The sequence below is a fragment of the Microtus pennsylvanicus genome, chromosome 13 (genome assembly GCF_037038515.1).
Source record: "Microtus pennsylvanicus isolate mMicPen1 chromosome 13, mMicPen1.hap1, whole genome shotgun sequence".
Lineage (NCBI taxonomy): Eukaryota > Metazoa > Chordata > Mammalia > Rodentia > Cricetidae > Microtus > Microtus pennsylvanicus.
The window spans coordinates 20,761,157-20,788,092 of NC_134591.1; the positions used below are offsets into that span (position 1 = coordinate 20,761,157).

General features: G+C 38.9%; 1 protein-coding gene across 5 annotated transcripts in view; it reads right to left on the bottom strand.

Annotated features, from left to right (window-relative positions):
• The window catches only part of Zdhhc21 (zDHHC palmitoyltransferase 21), a 55,636-nt gene that overhangs the window by 20,749 nt on the left and 7,951 nt on the right, over nucleotides 1–26,936 (bottom strand). For 3 of the 5 annotated variants that reach the window (XM_075947081.1, XM_075947082.1, XM_075947083.1), the window contains 4 exons: nucleotides 22,759–22,955; nucleotides 21,333–21,431; nucleotides 15,893–16,004; nucleotides 12,682–12,820 (listed from right to left, as the gene is read on the bottom strand). In XM_075947081.1, coding sequence (XP_075803196.1) covers nucleotides 12,682–12,820; nucleotides 15,893–16,004; nucleotides 21,333–21,431; nucleotides 22,759–22,912 — 504 coding nt within the window. In that variant the 5' untranslated portion in view covers nucleotides 22,913–22,955. Of the gene's footprint in view, nucleotides 1–12,681; nucleotides 12,821–15,892; nucleotides 16,005–21,332; nucleotides 21,432–22,758; nucleotides 22,956–26,521; nucleotides 26,542–26,936 lie in introns of those variants that run through there. The other 2 variants (XM_075947084.1, XM_075947085.1) reach the window with 2 other exon arrangements.

The window sequence follows — 26,936 nt, forward strand, 5'->3', positions numbered from 1 at the left end:
CGTCCATCACAGAGTCTCCAGGTCTAACTGTCCATCACAGAGTCTCCAGGTCTACGTATATCACAGAGTCTCCAGGTCTACGTATATCACAGAGTCTCCAGGTCTACGTATATCACAGAGTCTCCAGGTCTAACTGTCCATCACAGAGTCTCCAGGTCTAACTGTCCATCACAGAGTCTCCAGGTCTAACTGTCCATCACAGAGTCTCCAGGTCTATGTATATCACAGAGTCTCCAGGTCTACGTATATCACAGAGTCTCCAGGTCTACGTCCATCACAGAGTCTCCAGGTCTAACTGTCCATCACAGAGTCTCCAGGTCTACGTATATCACAGAGTCTCCAGGTCTACGTATATCACAGAGTCTCCAGGTCTACGTATATCACAGAGTCTCCAGGTCTAACTGTCCATCACAGAGTCTCCAGGTCTAACTGTCCATCACAGAGTCTCCAGGTCTAACTGTCAATCACAGAGTCTCCAGGTCTATGTATATCACAGAGTCTCCAGGTCTATGTATATCACAGAGTCTCCAGGTCTACGTATATCACAGAGTCTCCAGGTCTATGTATATCACAGAGTCTCCAGGTCTACGTCCATCACAGAGTCTCCAGGTCTAACTGTCCATCACAGAGTCTCCAGGTCTACGTCCATCACAGAGTCTCCAGGTCTAACTGTCCATCACAGAGTCTCCAGGTCTATGTATATCACAGAGTCTCCAGGTCTAACTGTCCATCACAGAGTCTCCAGGTCTATGTATATCACAGAGTCTCCAGGTCTACGTATATCACAGAGTCTCCAGGTCTAACTGTCCATCACAGAGTCTCCAGGTCTAACTGTCCATCACAGAGTCTCCAGGTCTACGTATATCACAGAGTCTCCAGGTCTAACTGTCCATCACAGAGTCTCCAGGTCTACGTATATCACAGAGTTTCCAGGTCTACGTCCATCACAGAGTCTCCAGGTCTAACTGTCCATCACAGAGTCTCCAGGTCTATGTATATCACAGAGTCTCCAGGTCTATGTATATCACAGAGTCTCCAGGTCTAACTGTCCATCACAGAGTCTCCAGGTCTAACTGTCCATCACAGAGTCTCCAGGTCTACGTCCATCACAGAGTCTCCAGGTCTAACTGTCCATCACAGAGTCTCCAGGTCTATGTATATCACAGAGTCTCCAGGTCTATGTATATCACAGAGTCTCCAGGTCTAACTGTCCATCACAGAGTCTCCAGGTCTACGTCCATCACAGAGTCTCCAGGTCTAACTGTCCATCACAGAGTCTCCAGGTCTAACTGTCCATCACAGAGTCTCCAGGTCTAACTGTCCATCACAGAGTCTCCAGGTCTATGTATATCACAGAGTCTCCAGGTCTAACTGTCCATCACAGAGTCTCCAGGTCTATGTATATCACAGAGTCTCCAGGTCTATGTATATCACAGAGTCTCCAGGTCTATGTATATCACAGAGTCTCCAGGTCTAACTGTCCATCACAGAGTCTCCAGGTCTAACTGTCCATCACAGAGTCTCCAGGTCTATGTATATCACAGAGTCTCCAGGTCTATGTATATCACAGAGTCTCCAGGTCTATGTATATCACAGAGTCTCCAGGTCTAACTGTCCATCACAGAGTCTCCAGGTCTAACTGTCCATCACAGAGTCTCCAGGTCTATGTATATCACAGAGTCTCCAGGTCTAACTGTCCATCACAGAGTCTCCAGGTCTATGTATATCACAGAGTCTCCAGGTCTACGTCCATCACAGAGTCTCCAGGTCTAACTGTCCATCACAGAGTCTCCAGGTCTAACTGTCCATCACAGAGTCTCCAGGTCTAACTGTCCATCACAGAGTCTCCAGGTCTAACTGTCCATCACAGAGTCTCCAGGTCTACGTATATCACAGAGTCTCCAGGTCTACGTATATCACAGAGTCTCCAGGTCTACGTCCATCACAGAGTCTCCAGGTCTATGTATATCACAGAGTCTCCAGGTCTACGTCCATCACAGAGTCTCCAGGTCTAACTGTCCATCACAGAGTCTCCAGGTCTAACTGTCCATCACAGAGTCTCCAGGTCTAACTGTCCATCACAGAGTCTCCAGGTCTAACTGTCCATCACAGAGTCTCCAGGTCTAACTGTCCATCACAGAGTCTCCAGGTCTACGTCCATCACAGAGTCTCTAGGTCTAACTGTCCATCACAGAGTCTCCAGGTCTACGTATATCACAGAGTCTCCAGGTCTACGTCCATCACAGAGTCTCCAGGTCTAACTGTCCATCACAGAGTCTCCAGGTCTAACTGTCCATCACAGAGTCTCCAGGTCTACGTATATCACAGAGTCTCCAGGTCTAACTGTCCATCACAGAGTCTCCAGGTCTAACTGTCCATCACAGAGTCTCCAGGTCTAACTGTCCATCACAGAGTCTCCAGGTCTACGTCCATCACAGAGTCTCTAGGTCTAACTGTCCATCACAGAGTCTCCAGGTCTAACTGTCCATCACAGAGCAAGAAGTCAGCATTTCTTCAGTTCACAGTGCTGGATTGTGAGGACTTTGTTTCCCTGGGTTTTGGAAAACTTTCTTCTGATAAAAGAAGTTCTCTACTTCTAATCTGCTAACACGGAAATTCTAAATTTCATCTTTTGTCCATATATTGAGATACTTGAGCTACAAAACTAAGTGAACCACAGGCACTGGACAGAAAAGATGTGAGGACTGCTTGACATGAGTAAGACTGAGAACAATGTGCCTGCCCACCAACAGAAATACATTATTTATAATGGGATATTACAAATATTTAAAGCAATGCCACAACAGTGGATATTAGCTATATTTAACAAATTGAACATATTTCCAATACTGCCCACATAGCACTGTGGCCTGCTCGCCGGCCTGTATATTTTAATGTTTGTGCTCACTTCTACATGTAAAACTGTTCATGAATATATAAAGGGTACAACAGTAAAAAGGGAAGTTGTAATCATAAAAATTTAAATGACAAAATATATAGAGACTTAATATTTTAGAGTTTAAAATAGAAACAAATTCTTTAAAAATGACTGCCCTAGCCCAATGCAAACCAGTCTAACACTGAGGGATTTGGGTTCTTTGGTTTTCCAAGAAATAAATTGCATCATATCTGACATATCTAACAAACAGATTTGAGTTTTCACAATGACTAATCAATTTCATATGCAGAGACTAATGTTGATATAAAAATTTATTTTATAATAAGAATACATTTTATTCTAGTGTTAAAATCCTTACAGTTGTATTATTAATCTGCATATCTGGGCCTTTCATCAATTCCAAAATATAGGTGGAGTGCTTATAAGTTTATCTTGTAATTCTCTGTCCTCTCACCTTCTCTGAAGAAACAGAAACTCTCTCAGTTTCATTACATCTGAATACCCAGAATCAAACATTACATTTTGTATATATGCACATGCAACTTCGTTATCATAGAGCAAATGCAACCAACACCTGATTTCCAGGCAAACAGTGAATACTAAAGAAAAAAAACTTGTTGTCTTACCATATTTTATCAGTAGAATTTCTTTAAAAAGTTGGAGCAATTCATAAGAAACTGAGTAACATATTTTCCTGTTAAATTCACAACTAGGTGCAGCCCTACAGTGTTCAGTAGAACGACAACACTGCTCCCCTGTTTTAACCATTTAAACTCAGAGGCTGACAGTCTCAGGTGCGAGAGCTGCTATGTCTTCCATGTTGAATGCTGCTGTTTACAACTAGATGCCACAGAAACTGTCTCATGGAGACATACACAGCTAACCTGTTATTATAGCATCTCAGGGCTTGCTACAAAGTTTCTATGCTCCATCTGTCAAGACAGAAAAAGAATACACTGCCATAAATAACTGACAACCGCTAGCGTTGACTGCTTTTGTCCACCAATATCTGTGGACGTTACAGAGAGCATCCCTAGCAGTGAGTCAGCACACATGAACAAAGAAGCTATATTTCCTCCACACTAATAAACTAAACTAAACTAAACTACACTAAAATAAAATAAAAGTTTATTTTTCCATATTGATTTTAATCCCACACTCTTCTTTGTTTTACTCATCAAAATTTCATAAAGCTAAATATGTATTTCATCAATATTCTCCATTTTCAGGGCCATAACAAACAACTGACCTTGCATATGCTAAGTAAGTGAAGACCATTAAGGCCTCAAGTATTGAAATAGTAATAAACAGCAGAAGTCAGATTAACTTTAAGGCTGATTATAAACAAATACTTTTTAAATTATATTGAGACTTAGAAATATCTAAAGGTACTTGCAATCAATTCTTCTGGTTATCTTTGTTTTTATTAGACAAAAGCCTAGGCAAAGAAATGTGTAGCATAATTCTAAGACACAAAATCCGCAGACACGCTCCAGTCAGGACAGCAGTAATGGATCTTGCTAGTAGCAGAGTCTGGCCACTGAGCACTATTCATTTTCCTCTACAAATATTAGCAAGTCAGCTGTTTAAATTCTCTCTCCTCTCTTCCCCTCCTGTCACCCCTGCTCTCATGTCATTAAATGCAGTTTGTTTGATTTTGCCCTTCACATAAAAATAACTATAAAATAATCAATCAGAAGTTAATTTGGGTTTTTTTTTTTTTTTTGGTTTTTCGAGACAGGGTTTCTCTGTGGCTTTGGAGCCTGTCCTGGAACTAGCTCTGTAGACCAGGCTGGTCTCGAACTCACAGAGATCCGCCTGCCTCTGCCTCCCGAGTGATGGGATTAAAGGCGTGCGCCACCACCGCCCGGCCCAGAAGTTAATTTGAATATACTTCATCTAAAAACAATTTTAAAAGCTTAATTTTAGACCTGAAGTGGCATTCCACAAATGACTGGCTGTGTACCCTCTACTCCTAACACTACAGATTATTTACTCAAAATACTCCTGACCCTCTCATAGATAGTAATTACTGTCTACAATAACTAGTGCCAGTGGGTATACATTTTTTTAAAAAAAATTAAACTACTACGACATCTTTGTATGATAGATTGAACAATCTTTATGTTAGATAAAAATATAAATGCAGGCTGCCTCAAAAAAGTAAGAATTCATCCAAATATGACTCTATTAACTTGTTATTCTTTGAAGAGCAAATTTTGTAGTATGACAGTATATTTCAAATCTATATTTAAATTTTTTTTAAATGCTAGTATAAAATTGTCTAAAAGTTTTTCAGGCACACCAGTCATGGTGCACCTACCTACAATGCTTTCACTTGGGGGTGGAGGCAGGGAGATACACAGCAAGTTTGAGCCAGGTTAGGCTACATGAGACACTGTTCCCTCAGGAGGCACCGGCCCCAGGCATCTTGTCAAATGGCTTCTCAGCACAGATAAGCACAGATCTGAGTCCCCACCATCTCACAGTCTCAGGGGCACTCCGCTATTCCAATAATATACAAGAAAGAATTATCTAATCTAAGATAAAAGTTGGAAAATACATCACTGCTGAAAGATTTATGCCCTAGATATAACTTGAGAGTTTACCTGCCTTCATATTTAATTAAGAATCTGCAGTTTTCTTTTATTTCAGTAATACACCAAGTGACTAAACATCTGCTGATGAAACCCTTAAAAATAAGTGTATTGTAACAGTCAAATACAGACCTTGGCCAAAGATGAAAGTTCACTGTCTTCAATCTCCATTTAATGTACTTAATTAGAATAGTAAATTATCTCACAAACAATGAGTTTGCTAAACCCTATAATAATTTTTATCCCAATAATTAAAATACGACATCAATTCCAAGAGTTTTAAGAAAAACCCAGCATTACACTGTCATGAAGAAGGCAAACAAATTCAGTGCCTAACGACTCAAAGCTTATGCTTTACACATTTTCCAAAACTGATTATTTTATTCTATTTGCTAAAAAAAAAAAAAAAAAAAAAAACAAAAAAACACCAAGCCTGTTACTCAAATTTCTGGTAAATTCTACATACCTATTTATTATTTTCTCACACCAAATGAGATCTTGGGAATTTTTTAACTTAATATCTAGTCATTTTATATCATGATATAAGTCTTTTGCATCCTTATACAACCTGTGTGCCTGGTGTACGGACCCCAGGGGAGGGTGTCAGATCAACAGCAGCTAGAGATAGTTAGGAGCCACTAGGTGAGTGATGGGAACCAAACCAGCATCCTCTGCAAGAGCAGCAAGTGCTCTCAACACAAAGCCATCTATCCAGTTCCTGTAGTTTTTAAATTACTGTTTTCAAGAGGATAAAACATAGAAACTTCATGGGCTTTCCTAGCAGAAGAACTGCAATATAAATTAGTTTAAGAAAGAAATCCTGCCAGGTGGCGCACGCCTGTAATCCCAGCCCTAGGGAGGCAGAGGCAAGTGGATCTCTATGAGTTCAAGGCCAGCCTGGACTACAGAGCGAGTTCCAGGACAGGCTCCAAAGCTATACAAAAAAACCTGTATCGAAAAACCAAAAACAAACAAACAAACAAATTCTATTTGGGGTATCAATTCACATTGAACTATGCCTTACCCATTACACTTTCTATAGCTTCCTTCCCTCAACAATGAATATGTTCAAGCATTTCCCCAAAACTTCACAAACATCCAGGCAAGGTGGTCTTTTGACGGTAAACATTAAGAAGAAGCATGAGGCAGGTGGGCAATCCAGTGGTGGAGGGTTTGCCCAGCATGCACAGAACTTAGGCTCATTCCCCAACACTACAGGGGGAAATACGATTTTTTTTTAAGCATGAAGTTACTATAAGAAAAAGGAAAACCTGGGGATAATTGTAAAGAAACTAAAGTACTCCATCTCAGAAAGAGATCTCCTAAAAACAGAAAAAAAGAAATGGAAAATCAGATTCCCAAATGGTTCATTACCCAAAATTTGCAAATAGCCTGCTTTCTCTCAATTTTCTTTCTCAAGAGGTATTCATAACAACCAGATTCTCACGGACACTGGGCAAGTGCCATTCATAGGCAATTATATTCTTGTAAGTGAATAAACACTTTCACCTTAAAAACTATCCTGTACCCAAGAGTTGGTAACACAGTCTTTCCCAACCTAGAAGACAAGCACTCAGCTTTGGGATGGAGATAGGAGGAAAGAGGCTCTACTGCCACCTGTCTACATGAAAGAGCATCCAGAAAAAGCAGGGAGAAACCTCACTTCTTTTAGGAGAGAAGTATGGGATCAGGGTCAAGCACACACCTGCTGCACAAAAGATGCCCAGGAACCATTAACTCCAAATGAGCTCAGGATCTCTGGGGTCTTCACTGCACATCTCAAGTAACTAGAGATAGGAGGTGGATGAGAGAGGGCTGACTCAATCCGGCCTATAGTCCACACATCCTCAAAAGCAGGACACAGGTTTTTATTGATCATAGGAAATATGAAAAGGTTATGAAGAAAGTCCTATAAATACATATGGACTACAATGTCTGTAAAAGTCAATGTGATACTGGTGGCTTCCCCACTGAAATTAGTGGTAACTTTTTACAATGTCACCTTCAAAAGGACTTCTATAAAAACAACAGTGGAATATTACTTAGCCCAACAACACTTGTCAGTATTTTACAGCAGACTTAACCTCAAATTTGACCATTCCACTGAGCAGCCTGTAGTTTTCCTGGTTCACACTGTTTTTCTTCTGTTTTGCTAATCTCTATCTCACTATGAAGTACGTCCAGAGCCCAATAGAATTCAAACCTTAGGGCCACATAAGTTTTCAAACTTCAAAGAACCCTTGTTACATAGGTTAGGGCAGCAGTGTTGCCCCTTGGTGTTGCACAATTAGGCAGCAATGATTAGAATCACCTGCAAAAAAAAAAAAAAAAAAACAGTAACGAAAGCTTTGCTGCCACCGACATCTGTGAGAGATTCTCTGTAGGATACTAAGTTTCCCAATGTAACACAAGCTTTGTTGTTGGCCTCCAGCTCCCAAATAATGACATAGGGACTGATTATTAATTATTAATTATGAAAGCTCGGCTTTAGCTTAGGCTCGTCCTACTAGCTCTTATAACTTAAATTAACTTATTTATTTTAATCTACATTTTGCCTATTGGCTTACCTTTCTTTCACTCTGTCTGTCTGACTTCCTCCTTATCTTGATGTCTGTTGAGCGCCTAGATTCATCTCCTACTTCCTCTCTCTCTCTGCCCAGAAGTCCCACCTGTACCTCCTGCCTAGCTATTGGCCATTCGGCTTTTTATTACACCAATCACAGCAATACATTTTCAACAGTGTACAAGTGTGGGATCCCACAACACCCCAACAATGTGAAAAGTGAGATAAATCCAGTCCATGAACAGCTATGCAACACAGTGACAGCAGCCAATCCAGACAGAACATAGGCCGAGATCCCAGGGCAGAGATGCCTCAAAGGCAACGGGACCTTCTTTACTGCATGCTCTCTTGCATGGGGAAGGCACTGGAGAATACAATCCACAACAGACACCTCAGCCCACCAGTCGAAACCCCAGGAAGATACAAAGAGGAGTAACAGAAAATTGAAACTAGTCCTTCATAAAACTTAGCAACCAAACAGCCTACAAAATAAAAATGCACAATGTTCTCCTAAAAAGTCACCTCACTAAGCCCAATTCACAATGAGGAAAACATGTCATCTGATGGGGTCAAGATAAACATTCTCCTTTATCTTATACAGAAGAAAATAAGAAGAGAAAATTAAATCTGGAGTTAAAACACATCAACATCTTCACAACAGGCCATACAATTTGCCCAGTACTAGGTCTATCAGGGTATAGGACTAATATCTGGTATGGACATAAAAATAACTTTAAATAAAATGTTCAAGAAGGGACTGGAAAAATGGCTCAGTGGTTAACACAAGACAATGTGGGTTGGATTCCCAGCACCCCACACAGTGGCATACAACCAACCCCAACTCCAAGTCCAGGGCATCCTTCCCAGATTACCTCCATGGCACCAGACAAGCATGTGGTGCACTACATTCATTCACATGAAATAAAATTAAAAAGGGCCAGGGAGATGAGTCAGAGGTTACAGCACTGGCTGCTCTTCCAGAGGTCCTGGGCTCAATCCCCAGCACCCACGTGGGGGCTCATAAACATTTGTAATGAGCTCTGGTGCCCTCCTCTGCTCTGCAGGAATATATGCAGGCAGAACATTGTATACATAATAAGTAAATTAATCTTAAAAATAAATCTTCAAAATATTAAGAAATAACATTAAAAATATTCAAGAAAATGGCAAAATGCAGAAATTTCCGTAGAAAACTGATCTATGAGAAATAGTAACAAATGGAAATTCTAAAAGTGCAAGGTACTAAGTAACAGAATTAAAAACTCAAGAGAGTAGAGTAGAAAAGCTACCATTAATAAATCAGAAGTCAACAGGAAAAACTAGACTGAACTGTGTGATCTCTTATGTTGTGTGTGTGCACACAGTGTGCATGTTCACGTGTGTGCAGGTCCATGTAAACGCTGGGTGACACAGAGGACAACGTTAGGCAGGGTCCCCCGCTGATGTGCAGTCCACCCATTAGGCTAGCGCACTGGTCACAAGCTCCGGCGCTGGGATGACAGTGTGTGCAGCCACACTAGGCACAAGGGCTCTATTCACTAAGCTGTGTTCTCACTGCCGAGTATTCAAGAAAAAAAAGTTCTTGCAATTTCAAATTTCTAAATCTTCCGTATAAGTACTATTGTGCCATTTTTTTTTGTTACTGGAATTTCTTTTATCTGTCATCAAACCCCCAATAATATTGTTCAATGGTTTATAATTTTTCCATGAAAATGAAGCGGCTAAAGAAAATATTCTCTGCTTCTGAGGGTTTTAGTAAAACCAATGTAACATAAGGTAAACATCTACTATTTACCAGATTTTTGCATATATTTTTTTCTTAGTTGCTTTAACTTTTTCAGATAAGGTCTTATCTATCTAGCCTTATCTAGCCTCAAACTTGCTCTGTAGCTGAGCTGACTCTGAACTGCTGATGCTCCTGCAATCGGCCTCCAGAGTTCTAGGATAGACAAAAACAAACACGCCTGGCTGTATATAGTTATTAACTTATTCGGTTTCATTATCATTCACATTTTTCAGAGCATGAAGTTACAATCAGAGGAGTTACAGAATCTGTTAAGTTACATACACAAGAAGAGAAGCTAAGCATTTGCACCTAGCGCATCTGTTTTCAAAGTGAGTTTTCCACTACCATGGTCAGCACACTTAATACTGAGAACCAAATCTTGAATATTTTTGAGTTTTGCCAGTCAGGCAGTCTGTCACCACCACTCAACTTTGTTGTAACACAAAAGAAGCCATAGACTACGCATGGAAAAATGAGAACAGCTGTCTTATCCCCCAGTAAAACCTACTGACAAAATCAGCTAACTGTGGAGATCCAATTAACCTCCAGGGGCAGAGGCTGCGGCCCCGCCCTGCCCTGCAAGTTGGTCTCTCTTCAGGATCTTTTCCTCTCCACTGACTGTTCTTACATCTTTTCTCTAGCTTTTTGGAAAACTGTGATCTTCAGTCCACTGAACAATTTTAAGATACTTCTGAGGCCCAATTATAACACAAACAGTTTTCTTGGAGAACTCACATGTTCTAACTAACACCAATCATGCCACAAATTAACCTTAAGCAAGATGAAACATTTCTAAAACCCTAATAGAAACAGGAACTGTATTCGCAGTGTGAAAAATGCCAAAGATTCACATTCACATTTACAGTCATCTTTTCTGAAGGGTAAGAGGGGAAGACTACAAGTTCCAAGTTTGTCTGGGTACCAGAGTGAAACTAAGGTCAAGATGGACCTGGCCAATTAGTGAGTCCTGTCTCAAAACAAAGAACCGAGCTCGGGCTACAGCTCAGTGGCAAAGCACTCATCCAGCTTGCATGAGGAGCTAGGGTAAAGATCAGTGCCAATAAGAAGCAAAACTGTCCTTTGAATTTGATCCAGCTATTGGACCCAGCTTTAATAACGTACACCATATTTAACAATCACAATCCAATCACATTCAAGACAGAGCCCCACTGAGGTCAGCAGTCACACACAACAGTCAAGTCTCAGAACAAGCCTGTGCACCAAAAGCAACTACACACAAAATTGAGACTCCCATTACTTGCATTACACAGTTTAACGACACACCTATATATGGCATGTCAAACGCAAAGCCATAAACAGTGTAAATAGTACAGAAAAAGTACCCCTCCACCTGTTCTTCTTTCTCTTTCTCTCTTATATCTCTGGACTTGCATGTGCTCTCTCTTTTCCAGCTTTCCCCACCTCTGTCTCTATCTCTGTGTTTCTCTTTCTCCCTCTCCCCCCCCCTCTCTCTCTCTCTCTCTCACACACACACACACACACACACGGCATTTTTTAAAACTACAATTAAAGTCCAAATAAAATGAAAAGTAACACAGGGTTGTGCTCAATCCCAGCTCTGTAACTAAAATCAGTTGGGTAATCTTTCCCTTTCTGTGTCCGGTACCTTATTTACTCCATTATCCTCAATTTTCTCTTATAAAAACTAGAAACACTAACATGAGAAGCCCACAGCACAGTGTTGAGACAGGTGAACCAAAGGCTCTGGAGCTGCCAGCATCCTCACCATGTAGGCAAGTCTGGGCAATGCTCAAATGATGTGTACCTAAAGGCAACTCTGGAACAATGGAACACTGGGTCTTAACTTTTGGGTCGTGACCCTTTTGGGGGCTGAAGGACCTTTTCAGAAGGGCTGCCTAAGACCATCCAGATATTTACATTACAACTCATAACAGTAGCAAAATTACAGTTATGAAGAAGCAACAAAATTAATTTTATGGTTGGGGTCACCACAACATAAGAAACTGTGTCATAGCATTTAAGGGTCATAGCATTAGGAAGGTTGAGAACCACTGCTCTAGAACATCCTAGAAATTCATCTTACTACCAAGGAGGACCAGATAAAGTGGCACATGCCTGTCATCTTAGCACTTTAGGAGACTGAGCAGGAAGGTCAAGAGTTCACGGTCACCTTGGGCTACATTCCATAATCTAGTCTTAAAAAGCAAAAACTAAAACGAGAGAAAGGAGTCCTCTTCTCAAAAAGTTAACTATTTTTGAGAACCTGTAAAAATGTAATTAATTATCCACACTCCAGGGCAGACCTAATGCTCAGGAATAGCTGACCTACACAAAACAGGCTTTTTATGTCCAATTCTTTTGGTTATGGTTTGGTGGTTCTGTCTTTTCGGTTTTTTTTTTTCTGTTTTTGAAGAGAGAGAGAGAGAGAGAGAGAGAGAGAGAGAGAAACACAAGCAAGAACAAGAACCTGAATTTGCGTAGGCATGAAGGTGGGAAGGATCTGGGAGGAGAGAAGAAAGAAACTTTTAAAATAGTAAAATAAGTAAATAAACTAATCTATGTTTGTTTTTATTTTAAAAACAAGAAATTGATACATTTTCTTTGTTTTCACTATTTTAGGTTATTTTTAAACTCCTATACCAAAAGAACTAATATTGTATTTTCTGAAGATATCTAAACACAAACAGCTATGAAGAGACTTGTCTAACACTTTCTCAGTCTCGGTGTAGTGTGAAGCTCACTGGTCTAAGGCTAGCTTTGTTATCTCTGCCCGCCACTCCGGTAGTTTAAGGAGCCATTGTGTTTATAGGTGTACACGGCTGCTCTGACATCAGTGGATATAAACATGTCTTACCAAATTACGCTTTTTTAGTGGAAGAAAATAATAATAGTGGCAGAAAGAAAACATCAGTGCGTAGCAAGTCAGAAGCTCAGTGTAGAAACACAGCTGCAGAAAGAGCCAGTGGTTGTCTTCACCCACACAGTTGTTTATCCTGAAAAAAAAAAGAGAGAAAGAAACACGGAGCCTTTAGAAAGATGCCCATATGAGGATCATGAAGGTAAAAGCCAGCTCTTTAAGATACACGTTTATAGTGCCTCTGTAAGTCACAGCAGCTGGGTGAGGCGGGAGAGCAGGTGGGCAGAGGAGCAGCGCACTTAGGCTGCTGGCCAGAGGACCTTCAGTTGCAAGATACTGTGGTCCAGAGGGTCAGAAGGAGAACCTCGCTCTGCACCCCTGCCCTGCCATAAAGCGCTCTAGTAGAAGAGAGCAATCCGAATACTTTAGGGAAAAACAGCCCAAACTCGCTACTTGGATAGACCTGTGAGGCACACAACTTTATTTTTACTTTATAAGACAAATGTATCCTTGGCAGCTAAAAATAAAAACATATTCAAAATCATTTTCATGTCCTCTCTGCCAAAACAACAGCGAAGTCCAACTAGAAAGATGATGATGCTATAATCATAACCTGCCAAGGTTGGTTTAAAATGAGTAAATTCTATTGCTACAAAATTAGTCTATTTTAAGATTCCATAGAAAAATCTAACTTAAAATTCCAATATGAAACTATTTTTATCAAAATTGTATGAATATTTTCCTTTTAAAACAGAACTATACTATCACCAAGAATAGAATAATATACTATCACCAAGAAGGGAAAAACATGTGTACATATGTATAGACACATACATACACATATGTGTGCATGTATGCATAGACACACATATGACATATGTGTATGCATGTGTGTGCATAAACATACACACATACATAACATGCATGTACGCGTGTGTGCATGTGTATGTATAGACACATATAACATGTGTGTGTGCACGTGTGCATGTGTGTATAGACATGCATGCACATGTACAGTATATGTGTATACATGTGTGCATATGTCCATACATATGCACACATGTATGTGTGTTAAGATTAATTTGTGTCTTAAATTGTTTCTTTTAAGATGCGTAGTTTTGCATTATTTTTAAATATCAAACAGAACAGAGCTGAAATGCTTGTGGGTTTAATCTGAGGCTACAGAGCACTATTGGTAAACAGGAGAATTAAAAGCTTTATTGTCAAGAGAAGTGCGCTCACTCAGGCATGAAAGGGCTCTCAGCTGTTGCTGCCCCACCCCTCCTCTCCTCCACAGGCTCCGGAACAAGGCTCTGAGACACCATAGGAGCTCTGACAGGCACAGAGCCCTCTTGTATGCCTCTGCTTAAACTATATAGAAAGAATGGTCAGAGACGAAAGCAAAGACTTTGAGGCGTCTGAGAGCTGGCCACCGACTCTGAAGCTCTGACAGTTGGAATGCTGCAGTTCTGAGAACATTAAGAACCTCTGTCTCCAATTAATACTGTGGACACCCTCACTTGGACAACAGCAGTGCTCTGCAGGAAATTCAATGGAAGAAATTCCCGAGTCTAGATCAACCTTCCTTGCTAATCTCCAGTTTCTTTCTACACCCCTCTCCTCCCACCAATACCCTGAAACAGATACTGGAAGCAAGAAACCTACGGACAGAAATCTCTCAGCATCACAGTTCAAGTTAAAGGGTACTTCATTTCCTCACCAACAAGTTAGTCTTTACCTCTTAAAAACAGATCACTAGTATTAACAGACGCATTGCCCAGATGATTCTTTTAAACTTTAAATTATAGCATTCTCTTGTAAGGAAGCATTAACTTTACCATGAATATTTATTATCTTTCTAACTGATAAGGAAAACTAATATAAAAAAGTGCTATGAATTTTCAAAGTGATTACCATTTATCTCAATGCAGATTTCACACAGGGTTTTTTATGTTTTATTATTGTGGATATAAGTAACACCGAGTTTTAGAAAGTTGAAAACTAATCTATTTAAAATGTGAGGCACATTTTTTTTAACACTGCATATCCTAGTATATAATATCTGTTAGTAGACTTAGACAATTAAAAAAACCTGAAGTACTTTTATTTAAAATATTCTTCTGTTTTTCTAGTCTTTGGAAGTCTAAATAAACAGTTCATAGTTAAGAAAAACAATGTAAACTAAAATTTTGCTAACTAGCAATGCTATAAAAATATAGTCATAAATAAGAGAAAGTTATCATAATAAAGGAGGTGAAATTGATTAGCATCATTAGACAAAGGTGAAATGTCTTCCTCAATCGACTGTAGGTAAATGAGCTGTTTTTTAAGTTAAAGAGTTATTATATAGTTAACTTCATATATATGTGCATATATATTCATAAACTGCTATATCAATTTATAAGTGCTATACCAATTTAAATATAAACAAGATCCAATGTAAGAGAAGTAGAATTAAATATAATATCTTGCTCAAAAATTTTTGTGACAGCTTTGAAATGAAATACAAGAGATGCTCAGAGCATTTGGTTTTTTAATCTACTTTTTAATAGTGTCTTTAAATATTACAACAGAGCCCCCTATTGACCAAATATATTGGCAGTTCCACAGAAACAGCTAATTAGCTCTTATATACATCCAACACGCACAAAATGTAAATAATATCCAACAGAAAATACTATAAAAGGCATAAGGAGTGGAAGGGAGTTATTAGCAAATCTGCAAAGTGTTCTCTAACGAGTAAGGAGGAATTGAAGCAGTGGCCATTGTGTCTTAGAAGCCCCAGTAGGTAGCTGTTAGGTAAGTGCTCCCACACATCTGGCCATGCACCAAATGCTCTGCAGGCACTGCCTCATTTGATGTGCGCACCCTAGTCCTTTGCATATTTGGTTGGGTATGTGTTAATTCTGAAGTTTTCTGCACAAATGTCTTCTTGTTAGCAGAGATAAATCTCTACAGATATTTATTCTTGGAGTTGCAAAAACCAATTTTTTATTTTAAAAAATTTAATGAAATGACTTAAGTGTTATTTCTGTTTAAAGCTGGAAGGTTCTCAGACTGTTCTTTTTTATTATCATTAACTAATCCTCCTGTCTCAGCTCCCAAGTGCTGGGATTACAGATGTGCACCAACACACTCATGTTGTAGGGTACTTTCAGCAGCAATCCTGTGGCTGTCTGTAAGCACTGATGATCATCTACTTACTTACCAAGGACAGTGGTGGTCCATCCTTCTTACACAGTGGCCACAGCGGCTGCAGTGATGGGATCGCTTTGGCCTCATCAAATTACACTTGTTGCACAGCTCCCACAGCTCCCGCTCTGAGAAAGAAAGCAGATTATTTAGGAATTAGGCATGCTGGTGATGCTGAGACTCAGTAACAACAGCCAGTAATGCTGAGACTCAGGAACAACAGTTAGTGATGCTGAGACTCTGTAACAACAGCCGGTAATGCTGAGACTCTGTAACAACAGCTGGTGGTGCTGAGACTCAGTAACAACAGCCGGTGGTGCTGAGACTCAGTAACAACAGCCGGTGGTGCTGAGACTCAGTAACAACAGTTAGTGATGCTGAGACTCAGTAACAACAGTTAGTGATGCTGAGACTCAGTAACAACAGCCGGTAATGCTGAGACTCTGTAACAACAGTTAGTGATGCTGAGACTCAGTAACAACGGTTAGTGATGCTGAGACTCTGTAACAACAGTTAGTGATGCTGAGACTCAGTAACAACAGTTAGTGATGCTGAGACTCAGTAACAACAGTTAGTGATGCTGAGACTCTGTAACAACAGTTAGTGATGCTGAGACTCTGTAACAACAGTTAGTGATGCTGAGACTCAGTAACAACAGTTAGTGATGCTGAGACTCAGTAACAACAGCCGGTGGAGCTGAGACTCTGTAACAACAGCCGGTGGAGCTGAGACTCAGTAACCACTACTAAATTCCACAGGTAAGCTTCAACTTGTTTCTCTAAGACATTCCTCTTTTTTTCTGGGTCTCCAAAATAATCAAGCACCTCTGCCATAAGTGCTGCTATATGTTCTGTTCTTATACACTTCTATTTTAACATTATAAAAATACAATACCATTATTTCTAAGTAAATAACAGAAAGCATGGCTCTGAAAAAAATCATGAGAATGTAAGTAATTTTATAAAACCCTAAACTCTATCAAAACACTAGAATTTTATACAAATCAATTTATAGAAATTGTTTAATATAAGAGCACTAACAAAGAAATAATACTGAGTCTTAGTTTCAGTACATAAATAAGTTGAAATCAATCTTATAAATATTTCTCTAAAGCATTTTATTTTTTAGTTAATTTGGATGTGTATATTAGGAGCAGGCTGGAGGTCAGATTGGGTTTAGAAGGCATCCAATAAAGAAGTGAAGGTTAGAAAAATCATTAGTATTTAGTGCAAATAAAAAGATGAGGGTATTTTTTTTTTTATGAGACAGGGTCTTGCTACTATGCAACCCAGGCTTTGAACTGCCAATACTCCTACTACAGCCTCCTCAGTACTGGCATCAGCTCGTGCCATATACCCAGTAATTTCCTCTGGACTATTAGAAAGCAGCCTACAATTATAGATTTGCAGAAGTAAAGATAAAAGGTATTTTGTTTTCATTACAAATTATTCTAATCACATCTATAAAAGCTATTAATTTATCATCCAAAATTAAATAATTGCTTCCTTATATGAGATACATATTCTTTACAGTTACTAAAATGAAGTTTTATCATAATAAAACTCTTAAAATTTCTTAATGTTTCTACTACCTCCATAATCTTACGGTAAATGGACAGACATAGTAGTTCTCAGAGTGAATATTATCATGTAGAGTGGGGCCCTTGCATAACAGTGGTAATCACTAAATGCCTGCTCAAATACAAAAGTTAAAATTTTAAAAAAGAGTCTAATGTTTTTAAAAGAAGATGGCAATAGTGCTCAATTTTCTAAAAGATTTCTTTTAAATTCTATTACTTTGATTTAATTGAATACTCTAATTTTGATAGAAAAGTGTGAGACAAACACTCTGCTGTAGATCTTTTGAAAGAAACAGGTAAGTAGAAGCAAAATCTGGCTGGACAGTGATGGCACAGGCCTTTACACAGCACTCAGGAGGCAGAGGCAGGCAGATCTACAGAGTGAGTTCCAGGATGGCCAGGAGTGTTACATGGAAAAACCCTGTCTCAAAAAAACAAACAAACAAAAAAAAGTAGTAAAATCTGTATCATATTAACTATGTTAAAAAGTCATCTCTTACAGATCCTCTTTTAATGGAACAAATCATGAGAGACACAGTACTGCAGTGGTTTAAAGACCTCGAGCCGGCCTTGCTACAACACACAGAGTGGAAACTCCTCATGGTGGCCCCAGCTACATGTAGGTCCCGCTACACTCAACACCCACAGCCAACGCTGACACTGACAATTCACACAAGCAGACACAAAGAGATTCTCCACAGTGGGCCAGTATTCACATAAAGACTTTTCAAATCAACCATTTAAAACACAAATATGCCTTCATTCTATCATCTTATGATGAATTAGTATGTAGCAGTCTACAGAGATCAATGTTTTATTCCATGCCTAACTTGCTGTCTCCTGAGGGAAGAGAACTCCTGGCCATAGAGACCCCTCTCTATGTATCTCTGCTGCCCAAACCAGGGCTCTTAACTTACCCTATTTGTAACCCCTTCTTGTCAGAGGTATTCTTATACGATTCCAGTTATATAAGTAAATGAGTTTACAAATCAAACTTTATGGATGAATCACAAATTATTTTAAAGAAATTATTTAGTTTACACAAGATTTTAACATTTAAAGAATTTCATACCAATAATACTTATGCTTGTTTGTTTTCACATAAGGAAAGCTTGATGGATATTTGATACTGCAAGACAGAAAGTTTTCAAATGTTTTGCAGAGTTGATTGATCTTTTGATTTTATAATTTTCAGTGCTAAGAACACTGTGCATACACAGCACAAAATCGCCTAAGAACATCTAAAGCCATTTCAGAAAGTACTGAAAATTCTGTCATAATCCTAAGCCAAAAACCATTTAATGATTTTTTAAAGATTTTATTTTATGATTATGTGTATAAGCGTGAGTGTTTCGCCTGCACATATGTCTGTGCATGCGCATTCGTGGTGCCCTCTACTAGGATTACAAACTGTTGTGAGCCACCATGTGGGTACTGAGAATCAAACCTGAGTCCCCTGGAAGAGTGGCCAGTGCTTTTAACCACTGAGCCATCACTCCAGTCCCCATTTAATTTTTTTTAAATGAAACTCACAGGAAATTTAAGAAAAAAAAATATTTCTTTCTTGAGACACATTTGCTATTTAACCCTGGCTTGCCTGAAGTTCACTACATATTCAGGCTGGCCTTCAATATTTGTAGGTAATTCCTCTACTTCTGCCTCCTGAGTGGTAAGAATACAGGCAGGTACCACCTCACCCAGCTCTTCAGACAGTAATATTTAAGATCCAACACTTTTTCTATATATATTTCAAATATACATGTAAATAATTTTAATAATGTATATAGATATAACAATCTCATTTGACTACTACATCTACATGTTCAAAGGTTTTAAAATCAAATTCCGAGTACCTTCTCAAGGGAAAAAGGATATTCCCTGGTGTTTAACTTTGCCTCATATTTAGTGAATCACATGTATGCTGAAGGTATTCTTAAAAAAAAAAAAGACCAACATCTAGATGAGAGGCAAAGATAGCAGAATCAGCTAGAAGATGGCAGGCTAGCTAGCCTAGAATACTCCATGCAGCTGCAGAAACAGGACACCCTGCTTCAGTGCTTCAATACAGTAGAGGGTTTTTATCATTCAATATCTTATTCAACAAGAAACTGCTCCCGAAAATTGTCCTCTGACCACTACAAACACACTGTGGCACATAAGTGGCTGAGAATGCACACCCATTTGGTGTGCGCTCAGTATCTCTCTCTCTTTCCACACACACACACAAAGAAAGAAATAAGAAGAAAAGGAAAGAAGAAACTGTATATAAAATAGTTCTGTGTGATTCAATAAAAATGTTTATAACATTTAATTATTATGGCTTTAAGTTTCTTTTTCTGAAGAACCCAACTATATGAAACTTCCCAACCTTCAAGATTTTACTAAAAAAAAAAAAAAACAAAACAACATGATTCTATATTTTCAACATCTTTCATGCTGTATTATTCTTCTTTGTTAGAGTGGCAACTTTTACTAAGTTAAAAAACGTACTTACACTGGGCAGTGGTGGCACCTGCCTTAATCCCAGCATCTGGTAGCAGACGCAGGCAGATCTCTGTGAGTTTGAGACCAGCCTGGTCTACAGAGTGAGTTCCAGGACAGGCTCCAAAGCTACACAGAGAAGCCCTATCTCGGAAAAAAAAACAAAGACAAAACAGAAACCCCCTGCCCAAAAAAAAAAAAAAAAAAAAAACCATCAGATAACCAGTACCAAAAAGCGCATGACAACTCCGATACCCCCCTAAAAATATAGCAAAAATAAAAGACAAAAGAAAAAAATTAATATATATACACACATGGTTAAAAAGATGACAGTGAAAGGTCTATGTTTGTGACAGCAATGTATCTGTCCAACTAGGTAATCTAGGCCCGTCCTAGATTAGACACTCCTAATCTAGCTCATCTAACTCAATTATCTGAAGAATCATGTGATATGAGACTTGTAGACTTTGAAAAAATTAAAATGTAATAAAGACAGTTTGTTCATTTGTTTGTTTTAATTGGATAATGAAGAAGTTCTTTGGCCTCTTAAGAAGAAAATTGGCTCCCTCAAGTAGGACAAGACAAAATGTGAACCCCCTAAGTCAGCAAGATTCCCTCACACCTGGGTCATTGTCCAAGCATTCTGATTTAACTAATACAGTTGTGATCTGGACACTGAGGTACAAGTTAGGAAACCACTAACTTACTATTGAAAATGCTCTGATTCCTAAATGGACTATAAAAGCATATAGAAAAGTACAGAATTCTAAAAGTTAAAATATAAATAAAAAAATAAGCTCAAAAGAGATAAAAGTGAGCTTCCATTATATCTGGTATATAACAAAATAAACAATCCAATTCATTTCTTTTCATGGTTTAAATGGTTATCTGGCAACATATTAATAAAAAAAAATTATCTTTAATTGATATCAGGATCAAAAGTTTTCAATTTTTCATCAAGTTATTTGGATCTGTAGAAGACAAGAAATAGTGTCCATAACACTGAAAGTATTTTCTCTAAGCAACTTATCAATATCACAAGGTGAAAATCCCGTTCTTAAATAAACCAGAATTTCTCAGGTAATTTGTTTCATTTAACAGGTATTTATTTGGTGTAAGAGGCACACTCTTCTGGAGACTAGAGATACAGTTCACACCAACATGTACACACAGAAGGAAAAAGGACCTCTATGGTCAGAATATATATGGATCTAAGGAGTGAGGAGAAAAGAACAGCCACAAAATGAGGGGGTGGGAGGGGCCTTGCAATTGAAAACAGACATGTTTCAAAGTGGTGTCAATAGTTTACATAAACCATATATTTGAATTTATAAGGTGTTAATAAATTTAATAATTCTAGCATCAGCAAAATGAATAAACCTAAAGAAAACCCTACCTGCATGTGGGATCTTGGGGTTTTCAGGGAGTCTTCCAGGATCAGTTAAGGAGGCCCTCACTAAGGCAACCAGACAAAATATAGAAATGCCATAGAATACTGTAACATGAAATTAAATAAAGAAATTAGGCATTTGCCCTTTAAAATGTTTTATCAACAAGCATAAAGTTTAAAAGTGCATTTTAATCAATCCCGTCAGAATAACCTTATCAATAAACTAGATATTAAAATGAAGACAATTTATTTTACTCATCAAATAGTCTTGTCAGGATGATAGTCATACTAAACATACCAATTTAAATATCATTTTCTAAAATAACTGAGAAACTTAAAATAAATGAGATGCTTTCAGAGTGGCCTCTGATGATGACGAATGAATGAATGGACTCATTTAAAAGGATCAAACAGCACTTAAAAAGAATTCTACATTTAACCTTTCATCAACTCCACCTTCAAAATTATCCTAAATTAGTGATATTTAATTGCCTTTGTTGATGAATCTTAAGAGATGTACTCTTAAAAATTAAAAAATGAAGAATTAAAAACTTAAAGTAACCATAAAAATAATATTAAGGAACAACTGAGATTCAGTCACCATAATTATACATTTTAAGTTAAAACATGGGCCTTTTGTGGGGGAATACAAAGCCAACACACTGAACACATAAAAAGCAAACAGTGCTCACCAAATGTGTGCCTGACTACAAAGTAAATGTGTTTGTTTGTTGGCTTGTCTGTTTGATGTACATCTTACTAAAGAGCTCAGGCTGACCTACAAGTCACCATTTTCCTGCATCAGCCTTCTGAGTCCCAAGACCACATGATCATACATAGCAATATGGATCAGCCTTATTACTTGTATAAATAAGGATTATATTTCTTATAGCTGCTATGAGATCAGAATGAGGGGAAGGACATGAAAGCTGTAAACACTATGGATGACCTTATGCGTCATTTTTAGGGTCATGACTCGTTAGGATATCATTTCCTAGTAAAATATTCCACCCTCTTCCCTATCATGCCTCCATTTTCAAGTCAGGCACAGTGACGCATGCCTGGGGCCCAGCATGGAAAAGGCAGCAGCAGAACGGCAGCTCGAGGTCACAGAGGGAAGCCCTGTCTCAAAACAGCAATCAATCGATCAATAACCGCCCATGTCTGCAGTTAAATAACAAACAGACAGAACTGTTTCACGCTTTTCTCTTGAACAAAATTGTCTTCACAGACTTTTCGGAGTGAAATGAATATGGAGGTAGTATCTTAACTCTGCAAGTCCAGAAAAGCTACTGTCTTGTACAACTGTAATGTAATGAAAGGTTAGCAGTACTACTGAAATAGCATATTCAAAGTTATGAAGACACTGTACTTCAGAACGTTCACAGTAAGAAAAAATGTTTATATAAGATAAGAAGACTTAGAAACTTACTTATTATCAAAATGCCTGGAATATGTCCTTCTTCATAGTGAGGAAAGAGGACAATTTTGGGAATTAAAACAATATTGTATAACCAGACAAAGACAATCAAACCCATGCAGCACCAACCATGTGGGTCAACAACAAAGTGAATCCGAAGCCCCATTCTGCAGTCCTAGAACTGCCTGCCAACCCACAGGAAGACAATCCTAGAGAGAGAAAAGAGAGAGTTACAAACATGGGAAAATTCCTCAACAAAAACTGCAGCTCTGGAAACTATATAACAACATTTACAGAATTTCCTTTGTATATTTAGGTTTTTTTTCTCAATAAGAATTTAGGGGAACAAACAGAAAATTCACTAAAATCCTCAAATAACATAATCTTAATTGTTCATTATAAATCATCACTATTAAAAGTGTAAATTGTCATCATCTGCTCAATGAAACTTTTTATCCTTACTACAAATTCCATGTGTAAACACAGAGAAAAGAGTGACTATGTCCACCAAAAGACATGTACAGAAGTCTAGCACTTTCACCAAAAAGCCAACATCACAGACTCTAATTCTGGTTACCTTATAGTGGAAAAGTGCCTTGTAGCTGGAAAGGGATCTAAGCCTCTAAAGGGTCAAAAACATTCTGCACCTTGATCTGGGTAGCACTTTGTGGATATATGCGAATGTAAACATAAAGATCCCGTATGTACTTAAAACCACAATGAAAAAATTTATAAAATATTTTAAAAGCAAAAATGAAGTGAAAAATTATAAATAGCTAAAATGATTAACATTTGTGGGGTGAAGCCCAACCAATTTCATTCCTATCAGCTCAAGAGGACTCCTGTTTAAATGAGACTTTCATTCAGCTGAGAGTTCACCATCAACAACAGATCCCCGTATGAGACAGTCTCCAAGTGAGCTGAAGTTCCAACCAGAAGGGATGTCCATCAGTGACCTAAAACACATGCATTCTGTAGTAGGCACGACTTACAAAGGTTAAACAACAACTATTTACTGTACATAGCCTAGGGGCATCTCTGACATAAATTATAATAGTATAATAATAAATTAGGCCAGTCATCTTCAAACTTGTAGCAAACTAGACTCAATTAGGGAGTTTAAAAAAAAAAGAAAAGAAAAAAGACATATTCCTAGAGCGCACAAGGCTCCAAACCCACGTGCATCGTCAGGACAACTGCTTGTGCCGGTCCTTTGCTACAGTGTAGACACATCTATCAATAAGGCATGATCTTTGCTTAATTCAGTGGTTCTCAACCTATAGGTCGTGACCCCTTTGGCAAACCTCTATCTCCAAAAACATTTACATTACAATTTGTAATTGTAGAAAATTACAGTTATGAAACAGCAACGAAAATAATTTTATGTTTGGGATACGTGGGGAACTGTATTAAAGGCTTGGAGCATTAGGAAGGTTGAGAACCACTGTCTTAAATAAACAAGTCCAGTTGGAAAGTGTCATTTTAAAAGGGTTTAATTTATTATGGTAAGTTCTAGATCTATGAACAAGTTGTCAATAAATGCACAGAAGATGGGACCGAGTTACATCCATATCCAAGCAGGACCTCCTGAAACAGATACAAACTAAGCTCAATCTTAAAAGATGTAAACGTCATCGTAGGAAAAAGCACGGCAGGAGTTCTGTAAAGGGAGGCAAGGACAGGGTAACTACAGCCTGAGCATCACAGGAGGAGGTGTCACAGTCTGCCGCAATGCCTCCCAGGGACAGTGATGAGGGGGTCGGGGGACGAGAGCAGGGGGGTAAAGGTGGGGGGGAACACTCTCACCATGGGGGAGAAACAGAGATCATTTAGAATGCTCAAACTTTATTCTTATGCACAAGAAAGTTATTAAAATGGGGGTAAGTAAGATTTGTACTTTAAACTCTTGTATGGAGAATAAAGTTAAAGACAGATCAATTCAACTAAAAGAATACAAAAGCCAAAATTAATTTTAGAGAAGAGAGCAACTGAAACAAAATCAAATCAGTAAGCCTCACTAGTTGGCTCACTACTAGGAGTTAGAGAACAGACAAGGACGACCCCAGATCTGCAGCTGACGATACACCAACCATGTGATTCTAAGAGTGACTGGTCTCCCACTGAACAGACAAGGACGACCCCAGATCTGCAGCTGACGATACACCAACCATGTGATTCTAAGAGTGACTGGTCTCCCACTGAACAGACAAGGATGACCCCAGATCTGCAGCTGATGATACACCAACCATGTGATTCTAAGAGTGACTGGTCTCCCACTGAACAGACAAGGACGACCCCAGATCTGCAGCTGACGATACACCAACCATGTGATTCTAAGAGTGACTGGTCTCCCACTGAACAGACAAGGACGACCCCAGATCTGCAGCTGACGATACACCAACCATGTGATTCTAAGAGTGACTGGTCTCCCACTGAACAGACAAGGACGACCCCAGATCTGCAGCTGACGATACACCAACCATGTGATTCTAAGAGTGACTGGTCTCCCACTGAACAGACAAGGACGACCCCAGATCTGCAGCTGACGATACACCAACCATGTGATTCTAAGAGTGACTGGTCTCCCACTGAACAGACAAGGACGACCCCAGATCTGCAGCTGACGATACACCAACCATGTGATTCTCAGAGTGACTGGTCTCCCACTGAACAGACAAGGACGACCCCAGATCTGCAGCTGACGATACACCAACCATGTGATTCTAAGAGTGACTGGTCTCCCACTGAAGGGTCTTGGGGTGCTCAGCATGGCCAAAGGCCACCAAAACAAAGATCAAAGAGCACTAAAGTTAAAAATACATCTCCTCTCATCCTTAGAAACTCCAACTCCTGAAGCAACAGAAGAAAAGGAAGGCAGCTAATTAACAGTAGACTCTTTGCCTAGCATCCATCCCCAACACAACCAAAAAATAAATTAATTTAAAAGGGATGGCAAGAACTCAAATGTAATACCCCCAACAATTCAAATCAGATAAAGTCCAAACCAGTATTTTATAAGAATGATAACAGGGCTAGCACCTAGGTCCTTTAAAAAGTAAAAGCTGAACTTCATTACCATTTAGTCGGAAATTTACAAGACAGTCCAGTGTCATTAAAGTAAAGAAAACCAGAGAAAATAAAGCATACTGTGTAATTTTCTAGGAATCATTACACTAAAAACTAAAAACACACAAATTAAATACCCACATAGCTAAAGAGATCCATTCCAAAGAATAATTTGGGAGGATGGGAAGTTGGAAAAGGGCTTTGCTATGTAGCCCAGGTTGGCCCAAAATTTACTACTAATATTTTTACACCCTTGCTAACTATCAAGAGCTACAGAAAGAAAAAAAACAGGCTCTGCCTCTCAACATACTCAATAGTATGGACTTCATCTGCCTTTTGGCTCCCAATGCTTTGGTTCTACTCCGGACTAAAAACAAATTTCACATACTAGAACACTCGTGTGCTCACTTCTACCCTGTTAGCATTAGAACAGAAACACGGACAAACCTACTAGCAAGAAAGAAAACTATCAGCTATTCTTCTTTTGATCTTTGTTTTTAATTCCTTTAGTTTTGAAGTAACAAGTTGCTATTATTAAAAGATCAATACCTCACAACAGAAACTACTACAGTGACAACGTCATTGAAGATAGGTCTGTTTCCCTGAAGGAAAATATATGGAAAGGAAACACTCTACAACAGCATCCCCAAGAAGAGCAAGACCAGAGAATTAAACAAGGAACACAAGGTTGAACACTGGAAACAAATACCTGATCAGTAAAACTCAGCGACACATGGTCCTTCCAGTCGGCTGGGAGAACAGTGGGCTTCCCAGAGCCACAAGCCTGTGACTAGTAGAGGCAGGATCACGCCAGCATGGACGGCTACCAGGTGTGGCTGATGGCTGGACAGAAACTATTACACACGGAGCAATAATCAAACTCAACAGCGCTGCTCAGGCTTATGGGCGGCATCTGCCAAATACTTTCATTAGCTGGAGATGCTAATTGTATATTAAATGTGAGCTCCTAGTCAAACTTTGAAGTGACTAGCTGACGAACTGGTTCCTCGACACTGGAGATTGCTATCTGGTGACTGTACTTTAGTGCAGTGACTGGCTTCATACTGACGTAATTACTACAGCATAAACTACTTTTAAAGAAATTATAATTCAACTGTAATAAA